Source organism: Myotis brandtii, unplaced genomic scaffold, assembly GCF_000412655.1.
Source record: "Myotis brandtii unplaced genomic scaffold, ASM41265v1 scaffold384, whole genome shotgun sequence".
Classification (NCBI taxonomy): Eukaryota; Metazoa; Chordata; class Mammalia; order Chiroptera; family Vespertilionidae; genus Myotis; species Myotis brandtii.
The window spans coordinates 1,952,173-1,979,796 of NW_005364745.1; the positions used below are offsets into that span (position 1 = coordinate 1,952,173).

At 35.6% G+C, this 27,624-nt stretch overlaps 1 protein-coding gene across 4 annotated transcripts in view; it reads right to left on the reverse strand.

Moving 5' to 3' along the window:
* The window catches only part of NIPBL (Nipped-B homolog (Drosophila)), a 114,719-nt gene that overhangs the window by 7,946 nt on the left and 79,149 nt on the right, over positions 1 to 27,624 (reverse strand). For all 4 annotated transcript variants that reach the window (XM_005872584.2, XM_014544874.1, XM_005872582.2 and 1 more), the window contains 11 exons: positions 26,404 to 26,457; positions 18,465 to 18,573; positions 16,841 to 16,977; positions 13,804 to 13,944; positions 13,601 to 13,694; positions 13,034 to 13,188; positions 12,196 to 12,286; positions 9,018 to 9,191; positions 8,436 to 8,626; positions 5,307 to 5,414; positions 4,088 to 4,288 (listed from right to left, as the gene is read on the reverse strand). In XM_005872584.2, coding sequence (XP_005872646.1) covers positions 4,088 to 4,288; positions 5,307 to 5,414; positions 8,436 to 8,626; positions 9,018 to 9,191; positions 12,196 to 12,286; positions 13,034 to 13,188; positions 13,601 to 13,694; positions 13,804 to 13,944; positions 16,841 to 16,977; positions 18,465 to 18,573; positions 26,404 to 26,457 — 1,455 coding nt within the window. The remainder of the gene's footprint in view (positions 1 to 4,087; positions 4,289 to 5,306; positions 5,415 to 8,435; positions 8,627 to 9,017; positions 9,192 to 12,195; positions 12,287 to 13,033; positions 13,189 to 13,600; positions 13,695 to 13,803; positions 13,945 to 16,840; positions 16,978 to 18,464; positions 18,574 to 26,403; positions 26,458 to 27,624) is intronic.

A 27,624-nucleotide genomic window follows, 5' to 3' on the forward strand; every position in this document is an offset into this window, starting at 1 on the left:
AAGGAAGGTAACAAAAGGGAACAGAAATGGATTTTATAAAATAATCTTATTCCCATTTTAAGAGAGTTCATGACTTATACCCCAGTACTTAAGAAGGGAAGAGGTGAATTTTTTAGGGCACCCAAGTGGAATTCCCTTTATATTCTTACTAGTGCCCTGGTGCACGGATTACAGCACATTGAAAGGAAATTAATTAGAAGGCGGCAGGCGGGTCGGGACTGGGCCAGACTGGCCGGACATGCCCTGAAGTCAACCTCCTGTGGTCCCTCCCCAGCCAGCCAGACCTGGGGCAGCACCAGGGCTCAAAGGGCGTCTGCAGAGTGAGCGGGGGGGGGGGGGGGGCAGGTGGGGTCCCTTGGCCTGGCCTGCAGGGATCCGGCCGAAACCGGCTCTCCAACATCCCCCAAGGGGTCCCGGATTGTGAGAGGGTGGTTCTCAGGTGATGCACCCCGTAATTGGGCTCCCTCCTCTCTGGTTCCGGGGTGCGTCATCCGAGAAACACCACTGCCAAGTCACCACAGCTCGGCAGCTCTTGCGTTGAGCATCTGCTCCCTGGTGGTCAGTGCGCTTTATACCTACTGGTCAGTCAGACGGTGGCTTAGCCTTGTATATATATAGATAGATAGAGTATATGGGATTTTCATGATAAATCCATACCACATTATCAAAAATTATATATGTATATGAATAAATTCATAATTATTTATCATTATGATTCTAAGAGCTTAACCCATATGGAGATCAGTTACACACAGTTTCTGCCCTCAGTAATGGTAATTATAGTACTAATATGCGGGTTAAAAACTCCACACAGTCCTTGTACTCATAACACCTACAGTTTCCTTCATAAATGTAACTTAGAACATCAGAGTCCTGACGGTGCTACTAGTTTCACACTAGAGAAACTGAGGTAGGCACAACTTAAAGAAAAAAAATATGGTTACTACTAGTTGTTTGCTTTAAAAAGAAGTAACAGGGACTTTCAGCATTCATGATCATACAGAATATAAACTGAAAGACATGTTAACATATAAATTCCTTTAAAACATTTACAGCTTTAAAAAAAAAGTGATAAAAAACATTCTCTCCTACCATCTCCCCTATCCTGTCATCCAAACAGCAGAAAACTCAATAGCACAACGAAAATCCCACAGGACAGATGGGATACACTTGCTATTGGTGTTCATGAGATTCTTACTCTATTTTTGTTTTTTATTTTTTTTAAACATATATATTTTGCACCAGCACATCAAAATGAAGTCACAAAAAAGTAGGCTTAATTCTGTTCACAATATAGATCCTGTGAAAACACATTTTTCATCTTCTCTAAAGTTTACAATACTCGTATAAATTTAAAGCAGTTAAACATTTCAGATTAAGTTGGTAAAAAAATGTAATTCAGACTTCAGAAATTTGTGAAATAAAAGGCCATGATGGAGAAACATTAAGAAATTTGAAGAATTACCCAACTGTCATATAGTACATTATTTCATTATAAAACCATTTCAATAAAGCAAAATAAAAACTATGAAAACACAAAAGTCAAATAAGAGATTTTGGTTTAGCACTTTCCCTGAGACTCATTTTTAAAAACCAAATGTAAGTAAGGCTGTTCAAAACTGACCCATAAGTCTTGCCTCCTTCATACTGCTATGAGAAATACATTTAAGACAAGAGGCTATACACTCAAATGGTCCCAGGGTTTTATTTAAATGCAGCTTGCTTGTGTCACTGCCACAGGGTTACCTGACCCATTGCTGCCTGGACGCTCTTGGTTTAAAAGAGCTATCAGGATATTTTATTTTTGTTTTTTAAATATGTATCAACACTTACATGTTAAAATTGGGGAGATGCAGACATAGAACCCCACCTTACCTATTGGTTTTAATGTTGTTATATATATTTATCCTCCTAAAATGGAAAATGTTCAGGACTACTCTGAATAAACCTTTAAAAAGAACTCGGAAATTCTTCAACTTGGGCCATAAAATAAGTCCCATTCCTTTCAAAAACCAAATTTCTTCAAAGAACAGTCTTGAGCTGCTCCTTCCAGATCTGCCCTACTGTTCTTTAATTAAAATCATGCTTTTGTGCCTCACTGCTTGAGTGTTTCTGCCCACCAAACAGCGCCCCCCACCCCTATCTTTTTACTTCACATTCTCCTGGCCTGCTTAGCAGCATGAACAATTCTAACCACCCTTTCCTTCCTGACACCTTCCCTTCCTTAGTTTATCCTCCACGCTCTTTGACTATTCCTTTTCTATGTCCTTCTCAAACCAACTCCTTCTCAAATTGCTTTTAGCAACAATCCTATTATTTTTTCAAATGCTCAGCACAAAAATATTCGTTACCTTTGACTATTCTTTTCAGTCTTATTTATTCCTCCCTCACAATGTTTCTTTCCTTTCAGAACATCAGAACAGTTTAACTCATTACCTTGAAAGTGAAGACAATGCTAAAACATGTGTGCCTAAAAAAAAATTTGCGTTCCTCACATTACATTTTTTCTTTCCTAATGTCTATTCTTTTCTTTCCTACTGTTGCCATAATAGATTATTACCTCCAATATGAACACAATGCTAAAATGCTCTTTGTCACTTTCATTGTCTATAAGATCTCCCATAAACATGTCTCACTATGATCTTCCTGCTCCAAATAACAACCTACTAATTGTTTCCCACATATTCTTATATTTGTATCTTTATTCATGTTTTTACCCTTCCCTTACATAGTAAATCCATTGCATCTAATCTCCCTAAGTCTTCAGTAATTTACTCCTCCTAGAACATCCTTTGTTGGAGGTAGTAATAAGAAAGCACTGCAGGATAAGAGCTGGATTTAGCACTTTACATGCTAAGGTGACTGAACAGAAGCCAATGGCACACAGAAGGCAATGAAACCACACAGGAATGGAGTTCAGGAGATAAAGGAATAGAGCAGTATTACTGACACCAACCACCTGCCACTCAGGATATGCTAACCTTAACTATTATCTATTTCCTTTATTTTGTGTGCTATCTCCCTAACTGGAAGTAAGATCCCTTATTGGCAAGAGCACTGTCATATCATTTTGGACTCTTAGCACAATATCCCACAGAAAATTAAAGCTTAATGCTGATGATATGATGGTGGTGGTGATTAAATTATAACTATTTCTGAAATATATGTTTGTAATATTTATTTTATAAACTTTATGTGGGCACATACCATATCTGTTCTATTTACTACTTTATGTTCATGTCCTAGTACAATGGCTACCAGACAGCAGGTGTGAATAGATATTTGTGTATAGTGAATGAATAAATTACGAGGTAAGTTTAAAGGATAAAATGTTCTTTCTTGGCTTACGGTTCTGGACAACGATACTTGTGCAACAGCCCAAAGGATCAAGTTATTTTTACACAAATGTGAGCTCTTCTTTAAGGAAGTAAAGTTGAACAAGAAGGGAATCTCAACAGCCAAAACCCTGGAATGGTAATTCTAACAATATTAGAATCTGACAGCAACAAGTAAAATTTCACTTATTTATTCATTTATCTATTTATCTATCTAACATAATCTATCTAATCTATCCCCCTAAATGATAGTTTAGTGACACACTTTATTAAAGGTATGCTTTGCCCTGGCTGATGTAGTTCAGTGGTGGAGTGTCAACCTATGAACTATGAGGTCACGGTTCAGTTCCCACTCAGCGCACATCCCTGGGTTGTGGGCTCAATCCCCAGTAGGCGACATGCAGGAGGCAGCCGATCAATGATTTGCTTCTATCTCACTCTCCCTCTCCCTTCCTTTCTGAAATCAATAAAAATATATTTAAAGGTAGGCTTGAAGGAACTGCTATCAAAGTTTATAAGACACTCATTATGAAGACACAATCATACTTTATTCCTCATTGTATTTATTCCCACACAAAATTTCCTGTTCAATTTTGACTGTATACCTTGTATTTAACACAGAAGACTAAAAATCACACACATTTAACAGTCACTATTATTTATTGAAACTGTAATATTTTAAAACTGGTGACTACTTTAGGAATAAAATTTATAAAACTTATTTTATTAAAATAATAAGTTTTTGTGCTTACTGCTGTGTCATCAAAGAGGTTGAGTAAAGAAATTAGAAAGGCTCGTCTGTGTTGGCGGTTTCCACGGATCATGGAGTAAAGGTGTGAACACAAAGCACTAGAGGACTCATCTTGTCTGAAACCCCTTACAGGATCTTTTAGGCATGTGTTGATTGCCTGTTGGACCTGGTAAGACATCTTCATACCAGCCACTGCTTTCATCTGAAATCAATAAAAGCCTCATTTTTGTCATGGAAATCAAAAGTAAGATTAAAAATATACTTTGAGCATTGTAGTCTGAGGCTAACTTCATCATTTGGTTTTGTTATATATAAATAATAAGATCATAGAATGCAACATTGGAAGAACATTAAATACCATTCATTGAAATCCCCTCATCTACACTAATAAAAGAGAAACATGCAAATTGGTGTCCCTCTGCTATACATACCAGCCAATCAGGGCGAGTATGCAAATTAACCCAACAAAGATGGCGGCGGCCATGGAGCTGGAGGCTTGGGTTGCCCCAGCGATGGAGGAAGCCAAGCTTCCAGCCCACCCTGGCCACTGCTCAAGGGAGAGAACAACACATAGGCGCAGCCAGGAGCCTGAGAGATCAACACAGAGGGGCACCTGCTCCAAGCCTCCACGGTGTGGCTGGGGCCCCCAGCGGGGACACACACACATACACACGCATGGGGCAACTGCTCTGAGCCTACGTGGTGCGGCTGGGGGCAGGACCCCCGCGGAGACACACACACACACACACACACACACACACACGGGGCGCCTGCTCCGAGCCTCTGCTGCCAGTCTGTGGCTTAGGCCCGCTCCCCTAAGCTGTCAGTAGTACATCCACTGAGGGCTCCCAGACTGTGAGAGGGGGCAGGCTGGGCTGAAGGACCCCCACCCCCCAGTGCATGAATTTCGTGCACCGGGCCTCCAGTTTTACAGAAAAAAAAGTCGAGACCCAGAAAAATCATTACTCTCAAGGTCAAACAATAAGAACCAGAACCCATGCATGCCAGTGTGCCTGTTGCACTATCACCTCTAACTCAACCTTAAGAGCTAATTTTAAATCAGAATAAATGCCTTGGGGGGACAGACTTGGTTGCATGTTTAAGTCAGTACTAAGCAAAATATTTTATTCTAATAGGAATATGGGCAGGACAGTCACCAAATAAATGATTTACTAAAGAAAGATGGTTAAATTTAGGTTATACAATTTAAAAATACATACATGAATGAATCCAGCATATTTTTTGTCTATTTCCACAAGCTGCTGATCAGCCTTGTTCCGCATAGCAGGTTCTGGGTCTGTGCCCATAGCAATTAGATATGGTACACACTGGAAATAAAAATACAGGATTTATAAGATATCACAGTAACTAAAGCTCTATATGTATCTTTACATATGTTAAAACTCGATGTATATCTGGGATATAAGAATCTAGTTTTATAGGCTCTTAAATGGCATGTTTTAGTGTTCTTTTATTTTTTTAAATATGTATTTTTATTGATTTCAGAGAGCAAGGGAGAGGGAGAGAGAGAGAGAGAAACATCAATGATGAAAGAGAATCACTGATCGGCTGCCTCCTGCACGCCCCCTACTGGGGATCAAGCCCGCAACCCAGGCATGTACCCTTGACCAGAATCGAACCTGGGACCCTTCAGTCCGCAGGCTGATGCTCTATCCATGAGCCAAACCAGCCAGGGTTTTAGTGTTCTTTTAAAAATGATTATTCTTCCTTAAATTTAGCTTAAAGCAAAAAAGCACTGGAGCATGAGCAAAAATACTGATGTGGTGGAATTTAAACAATTTCAGTGTGAATTTAAGGTGCTTTAAACATAAAACCCCCTACCCCGACACTAAGAATATCCAATTAAAACTATGATATTCTTCCTATATAATAAAAGGCTAACATGCAAATTGACCAAACAGCGAAACGACCGGTCACTATGACGTGCACTGACCACCAGGGGGCAGATGTTCAATGCAGGAGCTGCCCCCTGGTGGTCAGTGAGCTCCCATAGGGCGAGCGCTGCTCAGCCAGAAGGCGGTGGTGGGAGCCTCTCCCGCCTCTGTGGCAGTTGGACATCCCCCGAGGGCTCCTGGACTGCGATTTTCATGCACTGGGCCTCTAGTATACTATAAATATATAATCCAATAATTTGTCAAGCTTGACTGCATTTACTATGTAAAGAAAAAATAGGGCAAAAATTACTGTCTTTTAGTTAAAACTAGGAAAACATAAATGTTTTTCTACAAAGTTGATTTTTAGATATGGCTTCAATGATTAGGATAGGTAGTATTTTGCTAACAGCCAAATTTATTATACTTCTAAAGTCAAGAAACACCACTTCTGCCCGGCTGATGTGGCTCAGTGGATGAGTGTCAACCTATGAACCAGGAGGTCACAGTTTGATTCCCTGTTAGGGCACGTGCCAGGGTTGTGGGCTCAATGCCCAGTGTGGGGCATGCAGGAGGTAGCTGATCAATGATTCCCTTTCTCGTCATTGATGTTTCTCTCTCTCCCTCTCTGAAACCAATTAAAAAAAAAACCAAAAACACCATTAGAAGGTTAGGTGAATATGAATCAGATAGTAGTGAGTAGGACAGAAAAACAATAAATAAACAAAAAACCAACTTTAAGAAAGTAGAAATGACACTAACTAAAATGAGTGATCATGAATTAAATCCTAAGTCAATGAGAAATAAAGTCCATTATAGAATATTATTGGGTAAACTGGCAAAATTTGAAAATAGACTATGAATTAGATAATAATGTATTAATGTTAAATTTCCTGAATTTGCCCTAACCCCGTGGTCGGCAAACCGTGGCTCGTGAGCCACATGTGGCTCTTTGGCCCCTTCAGTGTGGCTTTTCCACAAAATACAACGTGCGGGCGCGCACGAACAGTGCGATTGAAACTTTGTGGCCCATGCGCAGAAGTCGGTATTTTGTGGAAAAGCCGGCATTTTGTGGAAGAGTCACGCTCAAGGGGCAAAGAGCCGCATGTGGCTCGCGAGCCGTGGTTTGCCGAACCACAGTTTGCTGACCACTGCCCTAGCCGGTTTGGCTTGGTGGATAGAAGTCAGCCTGCGGACTGAAGGGTCTCAGGTTCGATTCCAGTCAAGGGCATGTACCTTGGTTGCGGGCACATCCCCAATAGGGGGTGTGCAGGAGGCAGCTGATCGATGTTTCTCTCTCATCGATGTTTCTAACTCTCTGTCTCTCTCCCTTCCTCTCTGTAAAAAATCAATAAAATATATTTTAAAAAAAATTTCCTGAATTTGATTATTGCATTATGGTTTTATAAGAGAATGTCCTTATTCTTAGAAAATATATACTAAGATGTTTAAAGGTAAAGAATCATAATATCTGAAACTTACTATCAAATGATTCAGAAAAAATTTTATGTATGAAGAGGAAGAGATAAAGTATATGTGGCAATGAAAAGCATAATCACCTGAGGCCATTTAGAATACTGTATTAGTAAAGAGCTGTAAGTATCTGAAAAATTCTAGTTTCAATAAACCACTATACATTTTATTAAGTGATCGTGATGATGATAACCCTGAGTCATGAAATACAGGCTAAGTAATGTTTAGCATGTTTCATTAGTGTGCTTTGTCTCAGAACACAGGGAAGAATACAGCACATTTACATAAAGCATGTTTTAGGAAAAGTTCCATGAAAAATAGCCAAAATGAAAATGGTGAAGGGTAATAGGCTTTGTTTACCTAATAAATTCACTTCTGTAGCCTGTGGCACTCCTGAACATGTCAGATGTATGCTACTACATCAGCATTAGCTGCCAATCCTTAGTAACACTAATATGTCTTCATTATATCATTTAGTCCTCACATCAATGCTTTGAGGTGTGGGTAGATGATGTTACCTCTAATTTGCAGATGAAGGAACTGAGCTCAGATTACACAATATACTTTTCTGTGGACAAAAATCCACCCTAGTGTAAGAGATTACGCTCTTATCCCAGTAAACTCTCTTGGCATTACATGCTGTTGGCTCTTTGGGATCAGTCAACTTGAATTAAAACAAACCCAACATCCCTACTTAGAAAATCATTCTGAGTACATGTTCTGCCAATATAAATTAGAAGTTTGTTTAATAGAGACATTATAAATATATGAGTATTTGCAATAAGGACAACCAAAGAGATGGATTAAAACTTGGAATCAAGAGTTTAGGACCAAAAAACAAAAAAACAAACATAAAAACCCAAACCCCAACCCCAAATTAACAACTAAGAGGAATAAAGAACTACTTATTATCTCATCACAATGTCATCAAATGACAACACATTTGGCTCTTTTAATAAGTTCTGCTTTCTGAAACACACTTACCTGAACTGGATGAATAAGACCTTGGTTTAGAGTCAATGCAATGACATTTAGGGCAAAGTGGCGTACACTGGATTGGGTGTGAAAAAACGCCTCAAGCACCTGTTTGAGGTAAAGCTGCATGATGGAACTACTCATCCCTGAGGAAACATCACCCATTTCTTTTAAATCTTCCTGTTTTGCAACTTTCTTCCCTACAAAAGGAAGTAAAGGTATTAAGAACATGTACACTAACCTTTACTTAAATATACCAAAGCAGACCACAACCAAAAGCACCAAATGTTAGAGCTAGTGCTCTGGCTCAATGGCTCGTCTTTTTTTTTTGGGTCTCTGTTAGAGGTCCCTTTGAGAACTACAATCCCTCTCCTCCCTCAAAATGTTAATGACTACACCTATATTAAATTGTATAATTTTAGGGAGTTTATGAATACCCTTAAGCCTAGCCTAGCTATGGACTTAAGGACGCCTTCTGAACTGAATTCCTTCATCTAATAGATAAGGAAATTTTGATACCTGGATTAAAAATGAGTCAGAGTATTTTAACTGTAGCCAAACTGCGACATTAAAAAATATATTTTCACTTACAGTCTCTATCTGCCTGCTGCATTCGTGTGTCCTCTTCTTGTAGGTAGGTCTGGAGGTTTTTTAACACTTGTATTTTTAAATTTACTGAGGAGTTCTTATCAGATAAGATATTATTATATAGATTTTTCACCTCTTGCTCAAACATTAGACTTGGATGCTGAATGAAGGCAAATCCTAAAGAAATGAGAAAAAAATCTTTTGATATAGTCATAGTAAAATTAAATATAATATTTAGTGACAATGTCAATAAATTACATAAAAAACTCCTTATTTCAAAACTTAAAACTTAGAATGACTGGAAGAATATGCTGGTGGCCTTACCTAGAGAAGTATTAGAGCAGGCACTTCTTTCCCCATGAATTAAAAACAAGAAATTGCATTTCAAAGGAGTATTTCACACAAGAGGAAACCTTGAGGAGGGAGCAGGGTCTACTGGCTAGGGGGATGGATTAGGAGTCAGGAGTCTTGGGTTCTATTTCTGGCTCCACCACTGACTTGTAGTGTGACCTTGGGTGTGTCACATAATCTCTCTGTGCCTCAATTCTCCATCTGTAAAATGGGGACAATAATATTTACCACCCACCTACCTCAAAGGGATGTTTTCAGGATTTAAGAGGTAATGTCTACAAACATATTTTAGATCCCTAGCAGAAAGTACTATTTTGGCATTATTTTAAAAACAAATTTAAATATATCCAGTTGATGAAACAGAATACTTCAAAATAAAGCTAAAAATATTAAATGAACCCACAAAGCTGAATTCTATAACCACAAGTTAATATAGTAAATTACTATTATCCATGCTTATTTGTATAAAATAGTGATTTATGTGAAATAAAATGAAGATCCTTGATGATAGCAAGTATTATTGATACCAAATAACAAACTAAATTCAAAGCATAGAGTGATCAGATAACTAGCCCAAGGTCACACAGGATAACTATGGCCCAGGCAAGATTTTTTTCATTAACTGGTCTAGAGGCACCTATCTATTTTTTAGATAGTATTGCTTATTTAAGCTAATATTTACAGCCTGGCCAGTGTTGCTCAGTGGGTTGAGCGTCCTCCTGTGCACCAAGAGGTCACTGATTTCCTTCCTGGGCAGGGCACATGCGGGGGTGGGGGTTGTTTCCAGGCTCCACCTCCATTCCCAGTAGGGGGCATGCAGGAGGCAGCTGATTGATGTTTCTATCTCTCCCTTCCTCTCTCTCTAAAAATCAATTTAAAAAATTTACATATAGTTGACCCTTGGATAACATGAGCTTGAACTATGTGGGTCCACTTATACACACATTTCCCAACCCCAATAAATACACAGTGGGCCCTCTGAATCCCTGGGTTTCACGTTGTGAATTCAACCAACCACAGGTCGATAACCGTATTTGTGATCTGTGGATATGGAGGGCTGACTGTATACAATGCTCTCTGCCAATTTATAAAAGCGACTTGGGCTTCTTTGGATTTTAGTATAAGGTCGAGTCCTGGAATCAGTCCCTCAGATACTAAAGGATAACTAAGTGTTTTGGGAGTCAAAAGTTATAACGTAGATTTTCAAATGTGTGAGAATGGGTGCTCCTAACCCCCATGTTGTTCAAGGGTTAGCTGTTACTTGTTCTCTGAAACAAATGTAGTACTATTAGTTTTGCCACTTTATATAGCTTATGTCCAGACTAAATATTCAAAGGTACACATTTGGCTTGCAGTTATCAATATAATTTCCTAATAAGTGATATCTGAATTTTTACTATATTTGCTAAATGTAATTTCTGAAAGGGAAGGAGAAATATGATAACAAATTTAAATTTATTTAAAGAAATCAGTAAATGTTTAATGAGATTTGAATAATTTAGAATCTTTTATTACTCTATTTTAGTTCAAAAGATTAATATAAATGATTGTCCATACATATTAAATTATAAACCTTGTTAATGCTACCAAAATAAAGTTTCAAAGTAAGTTATTACCTTTATTAAGTAATTTCACATGTATTTGCACAAAAAACAAACAATAAAAAACAAAAACCTGGACAGAGTACTGTTCTTGTATTGTTTTAAAGTGCATTCAATTCAGGTACTTTAGTGCTGTCTTTTCCTATTTCTCCTGTATTCCATAACCCATCCAAATAAGACACAAACCCTAACCTTCTGCAAAGGCATGCATTTGCTACATCAATGTTCCTAAAAAAATAATAATATGGGACAGATGTACATCCAAATTGTTTCAAGTATTTCTGTATTAAAAAAAGCCAGTGTAGACTGCCCACTATCTGTACTAGAAATGGCAGGCAAATATAACGATAAAGCTTTACAAAACAAAACAAAACACCTAAACAATTTAAAAAACATGCAATAGCACAAAATTCTTCTAAATTATCATTCTGTATCAAAGTGCTTGAATGAATATTCTTTTTTAAAAAATACATTTTTAAAAATATTTTTATTTCAGAGAGGAAGGGAGAAAGAGAGAGAGAGAGAGAGAGAGAAACATCAATGAGAGAGAGTCATTGATCGGCTGCCTCCTGCATGCCCCACACTGGGGATTGAGCCCACAACCTGGGCATGTGCCTGATTAGGAATTGACCCATGACCTCCTGTTTCATAGGTCAACGCTCAACCATTGAGACACACCGGCTGGGCTTGAATGAATGTTCTTATGAAACCCTATAAAATAGGGGAAGGAGACAGTACTGTCATCTCTATTTTATTAATGAGGAAATTGATTAACAGAGAAGTTACGTGACTTGCTCAAGGTCACCAGGAAGTCATTGGCTGGCCAGGAATGGAATCCAGGTGTGTTTTGTTTTTTTTTAAAATATATTTTATTGATTTTTTACAGAGAGGAAGGGAGAGGGATAGAGTTAGAAACATTGATGAGAGAGAAACATCGATCAGCTGCCTCCTGCACACGCCCCACTGGGGATGTGCCTGCAACAAAGGTACATGCCCTACCGAATCAAACCTGGGACCTTTCAGTCCGCAGGCTGACCCTCTATCCACTGAGCCAAACTGGCTACGGTGGAATCCAAGTGTTTTAACACCCATTCCTATATTCTACACAGCAGACCCTACTATGAATAGAAACATACATAAATAAATGAACAGTTTAGACTCACAATATTTTAAAACTGGCTCAACCTCTCAAACAACTAAAACTATAATGAAATACAGACTTAACTTACCTAGACCGATGATGGCTTTTGTTTGTACTTCTTCATCTGAATGTTTTGTAAAATACATCAATAGTTCAAGTACTTTATCCTTTATGTTAACCTAAGGGGAAAAATCAGTATTAAAAAGAAGGGTAATTTAGATCAGTTTTTAACTATAAAGGAAAAAAATACCTAATAGCAAGCAATGAGAATGTCCACATGCAAACTTGACTAAAGAATAAGTCACCAATAAGTTTGTAAATCAATAAATTTTAGAATAGTGACATTCAAAATAAAGATCTGTGACAGAGACTTGTGCCAGAATGTAAATAATGTACTATTCAGGCACTAAGAAAGTGAAAAAACTAAAGTCAGCTGCTGACCTAAACAGTGCACCTACTCTCTCTTTTTTTAAAAAAATGTATTTTATTGATTTTTTACAGAGAGGAAGGGAGAGGGATAGAGAGTTAGAAACATCGATGAAAGAGAAACATTAATCAGCTGCCTCCTATACACCTCCCTCTGGGGATGTGCCCGCAACCAAGGTACATGCCCTTGACCGGAATGGAACCTGGGACCCTTGAGTCCGCAGGCCGACGCTCTATCCGCTGAGCCAAACCGGTCAGGGCTGCACCTACTCTTATAAAGCTGATATAAGCTGTGCTTACTTATCTTATCACAGACCAGTAATAAACAGTTCATAGATCAGCAGTCTGAGGACCATATTTTGAGTAGCACTGTCCAGAGTGCTCATTAAATCAGACTAATGCTGCTTTCATCCTGGGTCATTTTAGTCATTTTCCGTTGACAGGGTTACACAGTTCTTTTTTATTACAACATACTAAGTAATTAATATTAAGATCTTTACCTTACTGTTGCCCTTAAAATCTTCCATATCAAAATCAAAATGCCGACATAGTGCTCCAACAGTGAAAAGGGATCTAAGAAGTGCTGGTTTGTTTGATAGAAGTGAAGTGTTATTTGGATCCTCTTGGTGCTGAATTTTTAATTTTGAAATGGCACCTGACAAAGTTAAGTAATATTCATTTACAACAAACCCTTAATTCTTAAATTATTATGTTCAAATGATTATTGCTAATGAATCACAACTGAATTTTACTAATAGTTCTAAGTATTAAATATGTCTAGAATTATGAGGACACTCCTTAGAGTCTAAGAGAATTAATGTAAGAAAAAATATTTAAATTTTATTTTACATACTGGGCAGAAAACTTGCCAACATTTACTTAGAGGAGATACATTTCTTATGTAATCTTATTGGGTTATTAAGAGAATACAAAAGATACTACAAAATACCATTTCTAATATCACACCTCCTACAATTCCCTAAATACTACCCTTAATCAGATGCATTAAAAAGGAGGACACTGCAGAATCTAGCAGAATAATTTTAAAGTCCAGACATTGAACTTACCATAGTATCTATTGAAACAGGCCCATACAAATTTAAAATTTTGTGTCACTTTATTTACAACAGCCCCAAGACAGCTCACACAATGTTGCACTACCTAAAAGATACAGAAAAGATTGCTATTTAGACAAAAGTTAAAGACAAAGGTAAAAACAAAAGATTAAGTTCTTATTTGCGAACTGCGTAATAATTGATAGAATGCTTACAGTCATGCCATATTTGATGATCAGCTTCATTAGATCTTCTTCAATAGTGGCAAGGAAAGTTTCACTTGGATGCTCCATCAGTGGTACCACCAGTTCTAGGATTTTTGCAACATTGCAGATAACCATGAAATCATTTTGTGTCTAAAAGGATAAAATTAGTACTTTATGAGTATAAAAAAATCTAAAAAGAAACTATATACAGTTCTATCTACTTGGAGGTTGAAGTATTAAATATATAAAATTTGTTAAAAAAAAACACACCACAACACAACCCATTTAGAAAAGAGATTTTTAACGTATGAAGGGAAGAGTCTCAGTTTTAGGATCCTGGATTCTAGCTATGCCACTAACTTACCATGTGATCTTTGGGTCACTTAATTATAATGTCACAGTTATTGTTTTTACCCCTAAAATTTAATACAAGACAATTCTGAACAAAAGTATTTAAATATTAACAGAGAATTTTACTAGATTGATACAGGTTTTAATATTAGTATTTTTCAAAATGGGGTATATTAACCGAGTAGTTTCTCAACTAGGGGTGAGTTTGTCCCCCAAGGAATATTTGACAATATCTGGAGACATTTTTGGTTATCACAAAAAGGGTATAGGGAGGCACTACTGGAATCCAGTGGATAGGAGATGCTTGTCAAATATCCTACAATGGTCAGAACAGTTCTTGAAACAAAAAATAATCCAGCCCTAAATGTCAATAGTGCTGAGGTTGAGAAGCCCTGTGTTATCCTTTTTTATGACTGGATCCTTAATTTATCAACAAAAGCATAAGAACAATAAAATCTTGGATTTAATGTAAAAAAAAGACCACACAAAAAATCAAAAAAAGCATTTATCATATGTAAGGTAGGCTTACAGTAGTCTCCCTTATCATCTGTGGTTCCCCTTCCATTTCAGTGACCTGGGGTCAACTACAACTGAAAATTATTAAATGGAAAATTCCAGAAATAAACAATACATAAGTTTTAAATAGCGTGCCGTTCTAAGTAGCGTGATAAAATCTTGTGCTGTCCCATTCCATCCTGTCCAGGACATGAATCATTCCTTTGTCCAGCATATTCATTATATTTACATTCCCTGCCTGTTAGTCACTTAGTAGCCATCTTGACTTATCAGAATGACTTTCCAGGATCGAAGTGCTTGTGTTCAAGTAACCCTTATTTTACTTCATAATGGCCTTCAAGTACAGGAGTAGTGATGCTGGCAACTGAGATGTGCCAAAGAGAAGCCATACAGTGCTTCCTTTAAGTGAGAGGGTATGCATGTATAGGAAAAAACACAGTACACGTAAGGTTTGGTACTATCTGCAGTTTCAGACATCCACTGGGGGTCTTAGAAGGATTTTGTGCAAATGCGGGGAATACTGTCTTTATGCAAAACTCTGTATTTGCATAAATATAAAAAATTATAAATGTTTAATTTTTTAGTTACAAAATGTTTTTAAAGTAAACCTACTTTCCAAAAAATGTTGTTGCAAATGAGTACTATTTATGCAAATTACATTACAGTCCAGATTCTAGAGGCAAACAGACTGGGACTGGTTGACTGTGCAATATTGGGCAAGATATTTATATTCTCTAAGCTTTCGTTTCCTTATCTGTAAAACAGACAAGAATGGTATCGACCTCACAAAGTAAATGAGAGAATGTATGTAAAATTCTTCACAGTGGTTGGCATTAAGCTCAGTAAATATTAGCTATTATTATCAGCCATAAGATTTCATATTAATCCATTTATTTCTGGATGTAATACAAGCTCTAAAAATAGAAGTAGGGTCTGGCAAGTATAATATGTTGATTTTATATACTTATCTTCTGCTACTTTCCTCAATTCTTTTTAAAAAAATATATTTTATTGATTTTTTTACAGAGAGGAAGGAGATAGAGAGTTAGAAACATCGATGAGAGAGAAACATCGATCAGCTGCTTTCTACAAACCTCCTATTGGGGATGTGTGTGCAACCAAGGTACATGCCCTTGACTGGAATTGAACCTGGGACCCTTCAGTCCGCAGGCCGATGCTCTATCCACTGAGCCAAACCGGTCAGGCAGTGGTTCTCAACCTGTGGGTCGCGACCCCTTTGGGGGTCGAACGACCCTTTCACAGGGGTCGCCTAAGACCATTGGAAAACACATATATAATTACATATTGTTTTTGTGATTAATCACTATGCTTTAATTATGTTCAATTTGTAACAATGAAATTGGGGGTCACCACAACATGAGGAACTGTATTAAAGTGTCGCGGCATTAGGAAGGTTGAGAACCACTGGGTTAGGGCTTTCCTCAATTAACATTTCTCAGGACATCCTAAGATTTTCATTTAGAACTTATTAATTTACAGCACAAAAAAATCGGACTACAGCAGCAAAACAAATTTATTAGAGAAAATTGTTAAAATTAGTTTCTTAGGAAAACTGAGAAAACAGAAAAACGACATTATAAAGTTTTCAAAGTATTTTAAAATTTAGTGTTTGTAATAAGCCACTTATCTCACCATGTTACCATATAAATTGCTGGATTATTTTACTTAAATTTTCACATTTGATTCTAGGAAAACTTAGTATGTGTAATATTAACTTAAAATAACAGCCTAACATCTGTGACATACTAAATTTCCATATTCAGCATATTGGTGGTGTATTGTAAAAATAAATGTTTAAAATAAAACATACTAAAAATGACAAATTAAAAGCAAACTCAGAATCCAAAAGACATTAAGTTTCTCAATGATAGAACTCTACCTCATTTAGCTTTGTGATCTTAATAATAGTTACATTCATTAAGCATATATAGAGTGTTTGGCTTAATGAGAAATGGTGCCTGAACTTAATACATCAGAAAAATGTTTGTAGATAGCTTGCTATAAATATTAGAACAAAAATTTGAGTACATAACACAGTTGATCTGTCACTGAAAATAACTGTCATCTGTCAGTGAAATATGAATGACACTGAATGCTAAAGTTAAAATTTTTAGTACATGGTTTCTATAAAGAGAAAACCAGGAAGCTCTATACTTACACTACATTTAGTGGTGAGGTAGGGCTGCATCGTCATGGCATGTTTAACCATGAGCTGGGGTCTTATTTTGCTGAATAAGAACAAAGTGGTTATGCAAGCCACCAATCTTCCAGAGTTCACACCTTTATTGTCAGAGTCTGAAAAAACGAACAAGAAATAAGACACTAAAATATGACAAGGCAGTGAAAATTATATAGACTATTATTTAAATTACTCAATATTATCCTCTGAATAGATTCCTTAATATAACTCATTAAAGTTTCTTATGATATTAGACTTCCTGCACTTCATTTTTATCTTTAATATATAAATTACATATATTAAGAATAAAGGACAAAGAGGCTGCTCTATAGAAGGCAAATGTTTTCCCTGAGGGGAGGAGGATTTAAGTTAAAAAACAGAATAGAAGTTCGGAAGTTTAGAGATGGGCTTTTGGGAAGAGACAGGATGTTGGTTATATCTAAAAATGGATAAAAGTCAATATGGGAAAGAAAGTTAGCAAAGGGAGACAAAACCAATTTAGCTGAGGTGATACTGTGTTTAAAGATACTGGGGGAACAATGAAGCTGTAGAAGAATGTTAAAAGATGGGAGTGAGAAATTAAGAAGTTGGACCAGTGCTACATTAAAAAGGAAAACAAAACACTATTCAGGCGAGAGGAAAATGTTGCTAGTTAGAATGGTTCTTGGATGGCAAATTAGTTTTTAGAGGAGATTAGCAACTTTTTAATATCAAGAGACAACAGTATCACCCTTAAAATCTAGGATAGAGAAAACAGAACAAAAAGAAAAAAAAGGTACACATGGAAAATGAAGAAAAAAGAAAAAAAGAAGAAAACATTAAAGAAAAAATACTGCATAAAAATATAAAGGGTATCAAGTTTCCGTAGGTGCCATAAATGTACCTCTGTAAGAGGCAACTGGCCCCCATATTGGAGAATGATCCCCAATATTGTTCCTCATTAATGTTCATCAGGTGATACAAGTCATGTTAGTCTTGTGTGCTTTAAGCAATAGATAGCAAATCTGACTTTTATAGTTTTCATATAATTATTTATATTTGATTAATAATTTTAGACTTGCCACTGATTAATTTGCTAAATAATATAACACTAATATTTAAGAAAAATTTTAAATTAAAGATATTAATAGCTTACTAGCTCAAGCAAGATTAAGCACATTTTTATATAACAATTAAAATTAATATTAGGAATATACTACAAATCATTTAAAAACATTTTTATAATAGTTAAACCAATTTCATTTTGAGAGAAAATTTTATAGGATTAAAAATATATCAAACAGTTTTTGATCAAGTTCAATTAGCTAAGTATGTATTAGCCCCTGGATTTCTTTTTATTCCTGTTTAACATGACATCTAAAATGATATGCTACCGAAAGATATGTGAGAGACGAGGCCCATGCTTTATTGCTCTAGATAATCTTAGTCAACCTTAACAATATAATCAAGGCTGCAACATCAAACAAAAAACAGATTTCATTCAAGAGTAAAGTAGTTCAGTATTAGGCTAAGCAGAGCCAGAGGCAAAAATGAGAAATATGCCCAAAGTATTTTAAAATATCTTATAAAATCAACTTAATGACCAATATATAAAATGTCTTACCAGCTAGAGATTCCTCATATTTAAGAATGTGCTCAACTAGGTTATCAACAAGTTGAGTACAAGCTTTCTTCACAGGTTTATATGAGGAATCCTCTTCGGACTTCAACAACTATATATGTATATATATAAAAAAAAAGATCCCAGTATAATTATTCATTAGGCAATAATAATAAAAACGCATTTAATGTGTCCATAATAAGCTTTTCAATTTGTTATTAACAATTTAATACTGAAAATGCAAATAAACAAAAATATAAAACAAATGTTTAAAAAATAAGTTATAAACCAGTAATTTATAAATACTTTCAAACAATTTTAGTATGAAGTATTTAAATTGCTGTATGTGGGACCTGAGGTAGGATATGAGAGAAATTAGAAAGGCGACCTTCTTTTAAGAGTACCACTCAATGCTAATTGAATTATTTTAAAGAATTCCATTCCTCATTATTCCAAGTCCTTTAATGTCTCAAAAATTATATGTGTTAATTACATCATTTATATAATTGTAACTATATCTGAATTGCATCTTAAATCTTGGAATTATAAAACATAAGTCTAGATTTCTTCTGTGTTATCCTTTGCCAAATTATTAATAAACAATGTTAGAAAAGTGTTATGAACGAGATAAGGAAGAGATCAGTCTAACTATAGCCAACCCCACTAAAAACACCCCCCCAAAACCCCATCCCATTCAATCTTTCATAATCATAGCTCAATGCAATGATAAAGTCATCTGAGGCATATCTATTTTGTTTAATGATTAGCTAATACAACTCTGGGGATATTAAATAAGTTGAAATGTGTATTTGATTTCTGTGAAGAATTCTAATGCTGTCCAATATAAGTTTCTGCAATGATGGAAATGTTCTATATCTGTGCTGTCCAATATGGTTGCCCTGAGCCACACGCATATAATTAACACTTGAAATGTGGCTAGTATAACTGAGGAATTAAATAAAATTTCACATTAAACTTAAAAAAAACCTGGCTGGTACTGGAATGCATACATTTACACTTTCACTGCAAGATGCATGGATGATTAAATCAACTAATAGCAATCAGAATAACATAACACATACACTGCCCCCACCTCAAACTTAAATAAATCAAAGCAGAAGACTTCAATTTACCCAGTTTCAATTCTGAACAGCAAATTCTCTTTGTCCTACTCCATAACTTAATTCCTTAAGCAGTGATTAAAATCACATGCTGGCCTGGTCTTTTTCAGGCAGGAGTAGAAAACGATTCCCTCACCCCTGTTTTTGCTCTTTCTTCTCCAAGACATCAAGTATGCACAAAAGTACTAATCATAATGTTGGTTTATGACACACCATCAATACTATAGGTGCCGTTTTAATTTATTTACAACAATTCACTGTGAACTCAACTCAAGAATAAGAATAGTTCCAATAATTTATATTTCCCAATGTGCTCCTTCCATTATGATATCTTCCTTTTTCACTTTCAAGGTAACCACTATGAGGAATTTGATCATTTCTTTGCTTTAAAAAATTATCTAAGCTGTATACTGTTTATAATCGTGCCTGATTTTTCAACTTTGTAAAAGGTATACGGGTTGTAGTTGTCTATATCTTTTTGCCTTTTTCATTCAACATTACGCCGCTAACTGTCATCCAGGCTGTTGCATGTAACTGTTATTTGTTTTCACCACTACATAACAAGCCATTGTGTGTCTATACTGCAATTCATTTATCCATTCTTCTGAAGATAGGATAACTACAATTTTAGTGGTATAATGAACACTCTTTCATTTGTCTTCAGGTGCACATATGCAAGATTCTATTGGCTATATGTACCTCACAGCGAAATTGCTGGATCATAGGACACATGAATGCTCAACTTTATGAAATAATGCCGTTTTAAAAAATTGGTTGTAATATTTTCTCAATTAGTAGCAGTGTTTAAGAGATATTTAATTGCCCTAACCGGTTTGGCTCAGTGGATAGAGCGTGAGCCTGCAGACTCAAGGGTCCCAGGTTCAATTCCGGTCAAGGGCATGTACCTTGGTTGCAGGCACATCCCCAGTAGGGAGTGTGCAGGAGGCAGCTGATTTGATGTTTCTAACTCTCTATCCCTCTCCCTTCCTCTCTGTAAAAAATCAATAAAATATATTTTAAAAAAGATATTTAATTAATTTCTTCTCCAAAATTTACCATCTGACTTCTCAATTTTTACCAATCAAGTGGGTGTAAAATGTGGTCTAGATTTGTTATTCCCTGAATTACTAATAAGGTTGAACACTATAAAGGCCATATGTGCTATTTCCTTTATAAAATGCCTAGTCATGACTTTTACTCATTTTTCTGCCAGGACTCTTGCCTTATATTGGTTTGTAGGTGAGGAGTTCGTTATATCTTCTTAACAGTTTCTCAGTTACATATATGTCAAGTATCTTTTCTCGGTTGGTGACTTGTGTTTTCACTTTCTTTAAGAGGTCTTTTGATTCCTAAATGTTCTTCATATTAAGGTAGTAAAATTTATCAACCTCTTTTTAAGGTTAATGGCTTTTGTGTCTTATTTAAGAAATCTTTCCCCCCAAAATTTCAAAAATGTATTCACATACTATTTTCTTACAAGTTTTAAAAGATTTCCTTTAATCTATATTGCATTGATTGTTTAGTTGAAGTAGGAATCAATTAAAAAAAATTCCTTATAGAAAGCCAGTGGTCCCAGCCCATTTACTGAAAATCCTTTCCATATTAACTGCAGTGCCACTTCTGTTTTATAGTAATTATAGCCTATATATGTGGAGGGTTATTACTAGGCTCTCTATCTTGTTCCGTTGGTCTATTTAGAACCATACAATCTTAAAATAACCTTGAGAGTCTTCCCTATTCTAGAACGTTTTGGAATAGTTTGAGAAGGAGAGGTCTTAGTTCTTCTTTAGTATCATAATATCTTAAGTATTATATTTTTAAAAATTAGTCCCGATGTATGGTAAGGCAAATCACTATTTGTGTATTTTTCAGAGGCAACAATTATTATTTACTAGTTCTTTACTTTTCCAAACACATTTTATAATCACCCTGACATGTTTGATGAATATTTTTTGTACTTGATTTTGATGAGATCTTTTAACATTCTCCCATTTAGCGCAACTTTCATTTTAGGTTTTGCAGTTTATTCTGTCAGATTTTATTTTATTCTTAGTTTGTTAGAAGTTATCATTCAAGGGTATTAAATTTTATTTTGAAATGTCCTGTGTCCTTTAAAATGATTACTGAAATATTTACTCTTTAATGTTAAACCACACATACACACTGATGCTAAACCATGAGTATGTAAATATGTATGCTTATGAATATGTACAAACACACCTTACTTTGGATGTATTTAAAAGTAAATCATAGATATCAGTATACCCCCCTTTTCTTTTGAGATAAAATTTACATGAAATGTATAAATCTTCAGTGTACATTTGTCGAGTTTTATTACATGCATTCACCATTGTAATTCAAATTCCAACAAAGATACAGAACAGTAGTTCTCCATCTTTAGCTTATCAGAACCATCTGGAGAAGCTGTTTACATATGCAATGATGAGCCCCGCCTTCTGAGTTACTGATTAACGAAGCCTGGGGTAAAGCCTTAGCACTTGCATTTCTGACAAATCACAGGTAATCTTGACCACTGACAGACTACTACCATTACCCCAAAAGTTCTCTTATATTTCTTCCAAGCCAATCCCTGGCCCCTGCAATATACAGTGGGGCCTTGACTTACGAGTGTCCCGACTAACGAGTTTTTTGAGATACCAGCTGTCTCTCAGCCGATTTTTTGCATTGAGTTGATAGAGTAATTTGAGTTAACGAGCTCCTTAACGAGCTCGGTCTCGGAACGAATTAAACTCGTAAGTCAAGGCCCCACTGTATGTACTCTTCTGTCTAAAGCAATCATGTCAAACTGGCGGCCCGCAGGCTGCATGTGACCCACAATGAATATTTTTGCGGTCCAGCCAATATACCAGTATGTAAGAAACGCCTTCATAAAAATTTCATAACTTAATTTTTGCAATATCCTGTTATACATAATTATTAATAACGAACTACAATGTTTGCTAATGACTGATTACTATAATTGTGTTGCATTTATTTCCCTTATGCACAGGCGCCCCATTTCTCTCCACTAATACTAGCAGCGAATATTTTAGTAGCCTTGCCACGTCATTAGTCTTGGACTGACTTGTTTGGTGTGAGCAACAGGAAATATTTTGCTTTCGGAGAACAAGAAAAATAGGTTTATTTGCATTACGCTTATTAATTTGTGCAGTTATTCAGTGTCTGGTAAATTAATGTTCAAGAAAAAATATTAATTTTTATTAAAATGTTCTATTATTTTATGTTAACGATTACACATTTATTTCAGCCCTTTTTTTTCAGCATGTCTCTATTGAAATAAACCTACGTTTCTACGAAAATTGAAGCTTTTGTTTTTTTGAAGCCCACATAAACTTAAACCTGGTTTATTTGGCCCGTGTTAGCCTTTAGTTTGAACATGCTTGGTGTCAAGCTTCCTTTACTCTGCATAAATTCTTATTGTTCATTTATGTTGCTGTATAAAAAAGGACGAAATAGTGCCATTTGCAACAACATGGATGGACTCTGAGAACATTATGCTAAGTGAAATAAGTCAGTCAGAAAAAGCTAAGAACCATATGATTTCACTCATATCTATAATAAAAGGGCAATATGCTAATTAGACCAGACGTCCTTCTGGACATCCTTCCAGATGAAGCTGCAGCAGCAGGGGCTGAGCCCCTTGCCCTGTGCATCAGGCCTCTAGTGTGGGATATAAAACTGAAACTCATTAACACAAACAGTGTGGTGGTTGCTAGAGGGAAGGGGGTTGAGGGACAAAGGGTCCTAATATAAGGTGACAGGAGAATATTTACTTTGGGTGGTGGGTACATGGTGCAATATACAAATCTTGTAACATAGAAACCCACACCTGAAACCTATATGTTCATGTTGACCAATGTCACCCCAATCAATTTAATAAATAAAATTGAAAAAAGAAATGATGATATTATTGATACCACTTATCAATAAAAAGGAATAAAATATTAATATACTGCCAATATTCTCCTAATTAAGAGAAGTAAAACACAGCTTAAGCCAACTGGACTTGTAATCATTCAAGCTGCATGATTCCACTGAAATAAAATTCTACAAAAGGTACAATTATAGTGACAAAAGGTAGACCCATGGTTTCCTAGGGTCAGAGGGAGGGGATCCTTTACAAAGAGGCATAAGGAAGCTTTTAAGGGTGATATTCTATATCTTAATTGTGCTGGAGGTTACATCACTGTATATAATTATTAAAATTAATAAAACTGTATACCTAAAATTAGTGAATATTTTTGCATGTAAATTATGCCTCAATAAAACATTTTGGTTGTTAAAATATCATTAAGTACTATTTTATTACTAAAAATATTGTTTAAAATTTAAAAGCTAAAAATTTAAAAGTAAACAGAAGAAATCAACTTCATTAGACAGTAAATTATTGATATAATCAAACAGAAAAAATGTTATTTCAAGGTAGATTTCTTATGGTGTGCTACAGATAAAAAGAAATGCAAAAATATCAAGCTATATTCAATAATCTTACTGTAAATATAGTGGGGCAAAGCAAATAAAAATTGTGTTTATTTCCTTGGGAACCAATTTTCACACTTGGAGGAAAGAATAAGATAAAATAAAAAGAATCTCATGATCTTAAATTTGAATTAAAAATATCAATACAGTGCGGCCTGTGTAGCTCAGTGGTTGAATGTCAACCCATGAACCAGGAGGGAACGGTTCAACTTGCAGTCAGGGCTTGATCCCCAGTGGTATGGGGTGGGGGGTGGGAGGGGAGGCATGAAGGAGGCAGCCGATCAATGATTCTCATCATTGATGTTTCTTATCGCTTTCCCTTTCCCTCCCTCTCTCTGAAATCAATAAAATACATAAAAAAAAAATCAATATAAATTCTTGATTTCTTTTTCTAAAAAAATGCGTATTTTAAAAAGGTCCAAAGCTATGATAACTCTTAGCAACAAACAGTCACAGCACCTAGATTATTCCCACTGAAGAGAATTAGGACTCTTTGGAAAATGACCGATTTCAGATTTGGGGCAGGAAATGTACAAGATGAGTCTAGGCCAGTGATGGCGAACCTATGACACGCGTGTCAGAGGTGACACACGAATTCATTTTTTTGGTTGATTTTTCTTTGTTAAATGGCACTTAAATATGTAAAATAAATATAAAAAACATAAATCTTTGTTTTACTATGGTTGCAAATATCAAAAAATTTCTATATGTGACACGGCACCAGAGTTAAGTTAGGGTTTTTCAAAATGCTGACACGCTGAGCTCAAAAGGTTCGCCATCACTGGTCTAGGGGCATCTTGAAGAGGTAGAAGTTATTCAAGTTACAAAAGAGCAATAAGATTACATAAAAAGTATATAAGACCAACTTGAAGGGACTAACAATGGGCAAAGATGGGACAATCTGAGCTTCAAAAAGAATGACTGCAATAAATTAAAATAAATTAAAATACATAAAAATCATAAAAATCTATTAATTCATACTGATACTGAAAAATGAAAAAACTAACTAGTCATATTTGGAGGATGATATGAAAACTCATTATTCAGAAAACTAATGTAAAGAAATCAAGCATTTCCCCTGCCTTTCCTGTACAAACTATGTTTACAGTAATAATCAGTACAAGATTCCTCTTTAATATGAAACAAAATAATTAGGAAAAAATCAGTATTTTGTACCTTCTAATGAAAATAATGAATCTAGGTAACCATCATTTAAAACTAATCCTGAAAAACTTTATAACAGACGCATCAGTAAACTCAGAGATTACTGAAAATGGGACAAATATTATGTGCCTCCTAATGTGATGCAATAACATTCAGCATCACCTATGAAGTATTCTTGTCCTTTACTCTCAAAACTGAACTTTAATATTAAGCCCCTAGATCTAAGAGGTTACAGAAAAAAAATGGTGGATAGAGGAACAACTTAAATGACACCAGAAGGAAGAGATCTATGAAATCCAGAAATGTGGAATAGTCTACAGAAAAACATGTAAGTGGCATGAAAAAAGGAGGTGTGAGGGATCGAGTATTATAGATTATGAGACTTAAGAGCCTTATCAATCAAAACAACTGCAAACCAACTGTAAAAATATATTTTTGAGACAATTAAGGAAATGTGAACATTGACTAAGTATTAGATATTAGGGAATAACTTATTAATATTTATTTTGATATAGGTGACAATGAAATTGTGTTTTGAAGTAATTTCTGTTAGAGACAGATACTAAAGCATTTATGGATGAAATGATATAAAGTATGGGAACTGCTTTAAAAGTATTACAGAAAAAAAATGGGGAGGGACAGATAAAACAAGATTGGGAAAATGCTGATAATTTTTGAAGCTGGGTGATGGGTACTTCTATGTATTTAAAAATTCTGAATAAAAAAATTTGTAGGGAGATAAACATTCCTATTTATGAAATTTTAAAAGAATATGAATTGTGGCTTAATTCTGCACTACTATAGGAAATCCTACATGTTTTATATCAAATTATGTAAATATATATTTAATGCAATCTGTATATTTATAGCTCTCATGTCTATTATCTAGATTAAAGGGATAAGAAAAAATAATTATCTGGAAGGGAAGATAGAATTTCAATTACTAATGTAAAACACTTACTTGTAATAAGTAATTGAATAATGGATTAAATAGTGGTATTAACCATAACATTCAGTCTAATATACTGAAATAAACTGTCCCTATCAAAAAGGCAAAAACTTAAAAAATAACTGAAAGTGTTCTATTACATCATAAAGTCTACAAAGAACTATTAAATTTCATGTTATCTGTTATCAGGAGTCAAAATAACACTCACGTTTTGAAGGAGTTGCTCAAACCAGTCATATCCAGTATCTCTGCATGCTGCAACCTATGGAGGAAAAATATAGTGAAAATATCAAAATCACAAATTTACCTACTCTGAATAAAACATTCTTTTATGCTTTAGCCTGAAGTATATAAATGCCTCATCAATGCCCTCAAGTAAAAATTTTATTTTTAAAGTAAACTATTATTTTCAGTAAGTTGATAATTTACCAATGTTAAAGAATTTTATTCTAAAAACTAGAGGTCCGATGCATAAAATTCATGCAAGAGTAAGCCTTCCCTCCCCCAGATGCTGGCACCAGCTTCCCTCTGTCACCCGGGAACCAGGGTTCCCTTCATCCAGAAGGTTGTCTGGAAAGACATCCGGTCTAATTAGCATATTATGCTTTTATTATTATAGATATTTTAGAATACATTAAAAAATAGTGTAATGTACTGAAATTAAATATGGTATTACATTTTGAACAATAACTTGAATCATATGGTGTCAGAAAAATGTGTAAGGTCTAAAGCAGCGGTTCTCAACCTGTGGGTCGTGACCCCTTTGGGGGTCGAACGACCCTTTCACAGGGGTCGCCTAAGACCATCAGAAAACACATATATAATTACATATTGTTTTTGTGATTAATCACTATGCTTTAATTATGTTCAGTTTGTAACAATGAAATTGGGGGTCACCACAACATGAGGGTCGCGGCATTAGGAAGGTTGAGAACCACTGGTCTAAAGCAATAAAAATGGAAATGTTTGCTTCATATTTTCCTGCTAGTTAGCAGATTTAAAGACATCAGTGAAACAGATAATCATGTAATTGATAATATAAAATTTCTTATGTTCAAAATATGACAAGTATTGTGGGTCAAAAAATCTATAGTTTCACAGTTAAACATAATAAAACTAATCTTAATTCATGTATTCTGAAAAAGGTAGGAATTATTATCTCATTTTAGGTTGTATCCTTGGGCTATTATTGTTATACTAGAGGCCCGGTGCACAAAAATTTGTGCCCTCGGGGGGAAGGGGGGGGGTCCCTCAGCCCGGCCTGTGCCCTCTCGCAGTCTGGGACCCCTCGGGAGATAACGCCCTGCTGGCTTAGGCCTGCTCCCGGGTAGCAGAGGGCAGGCCCAATCCCTAGGTGCAGCCCCTGGTCGGGCTCAGAGCAGGGCCGATTGGGGAGTTGGGGCACCGCCCCCTGTCATGCACAGAGCAG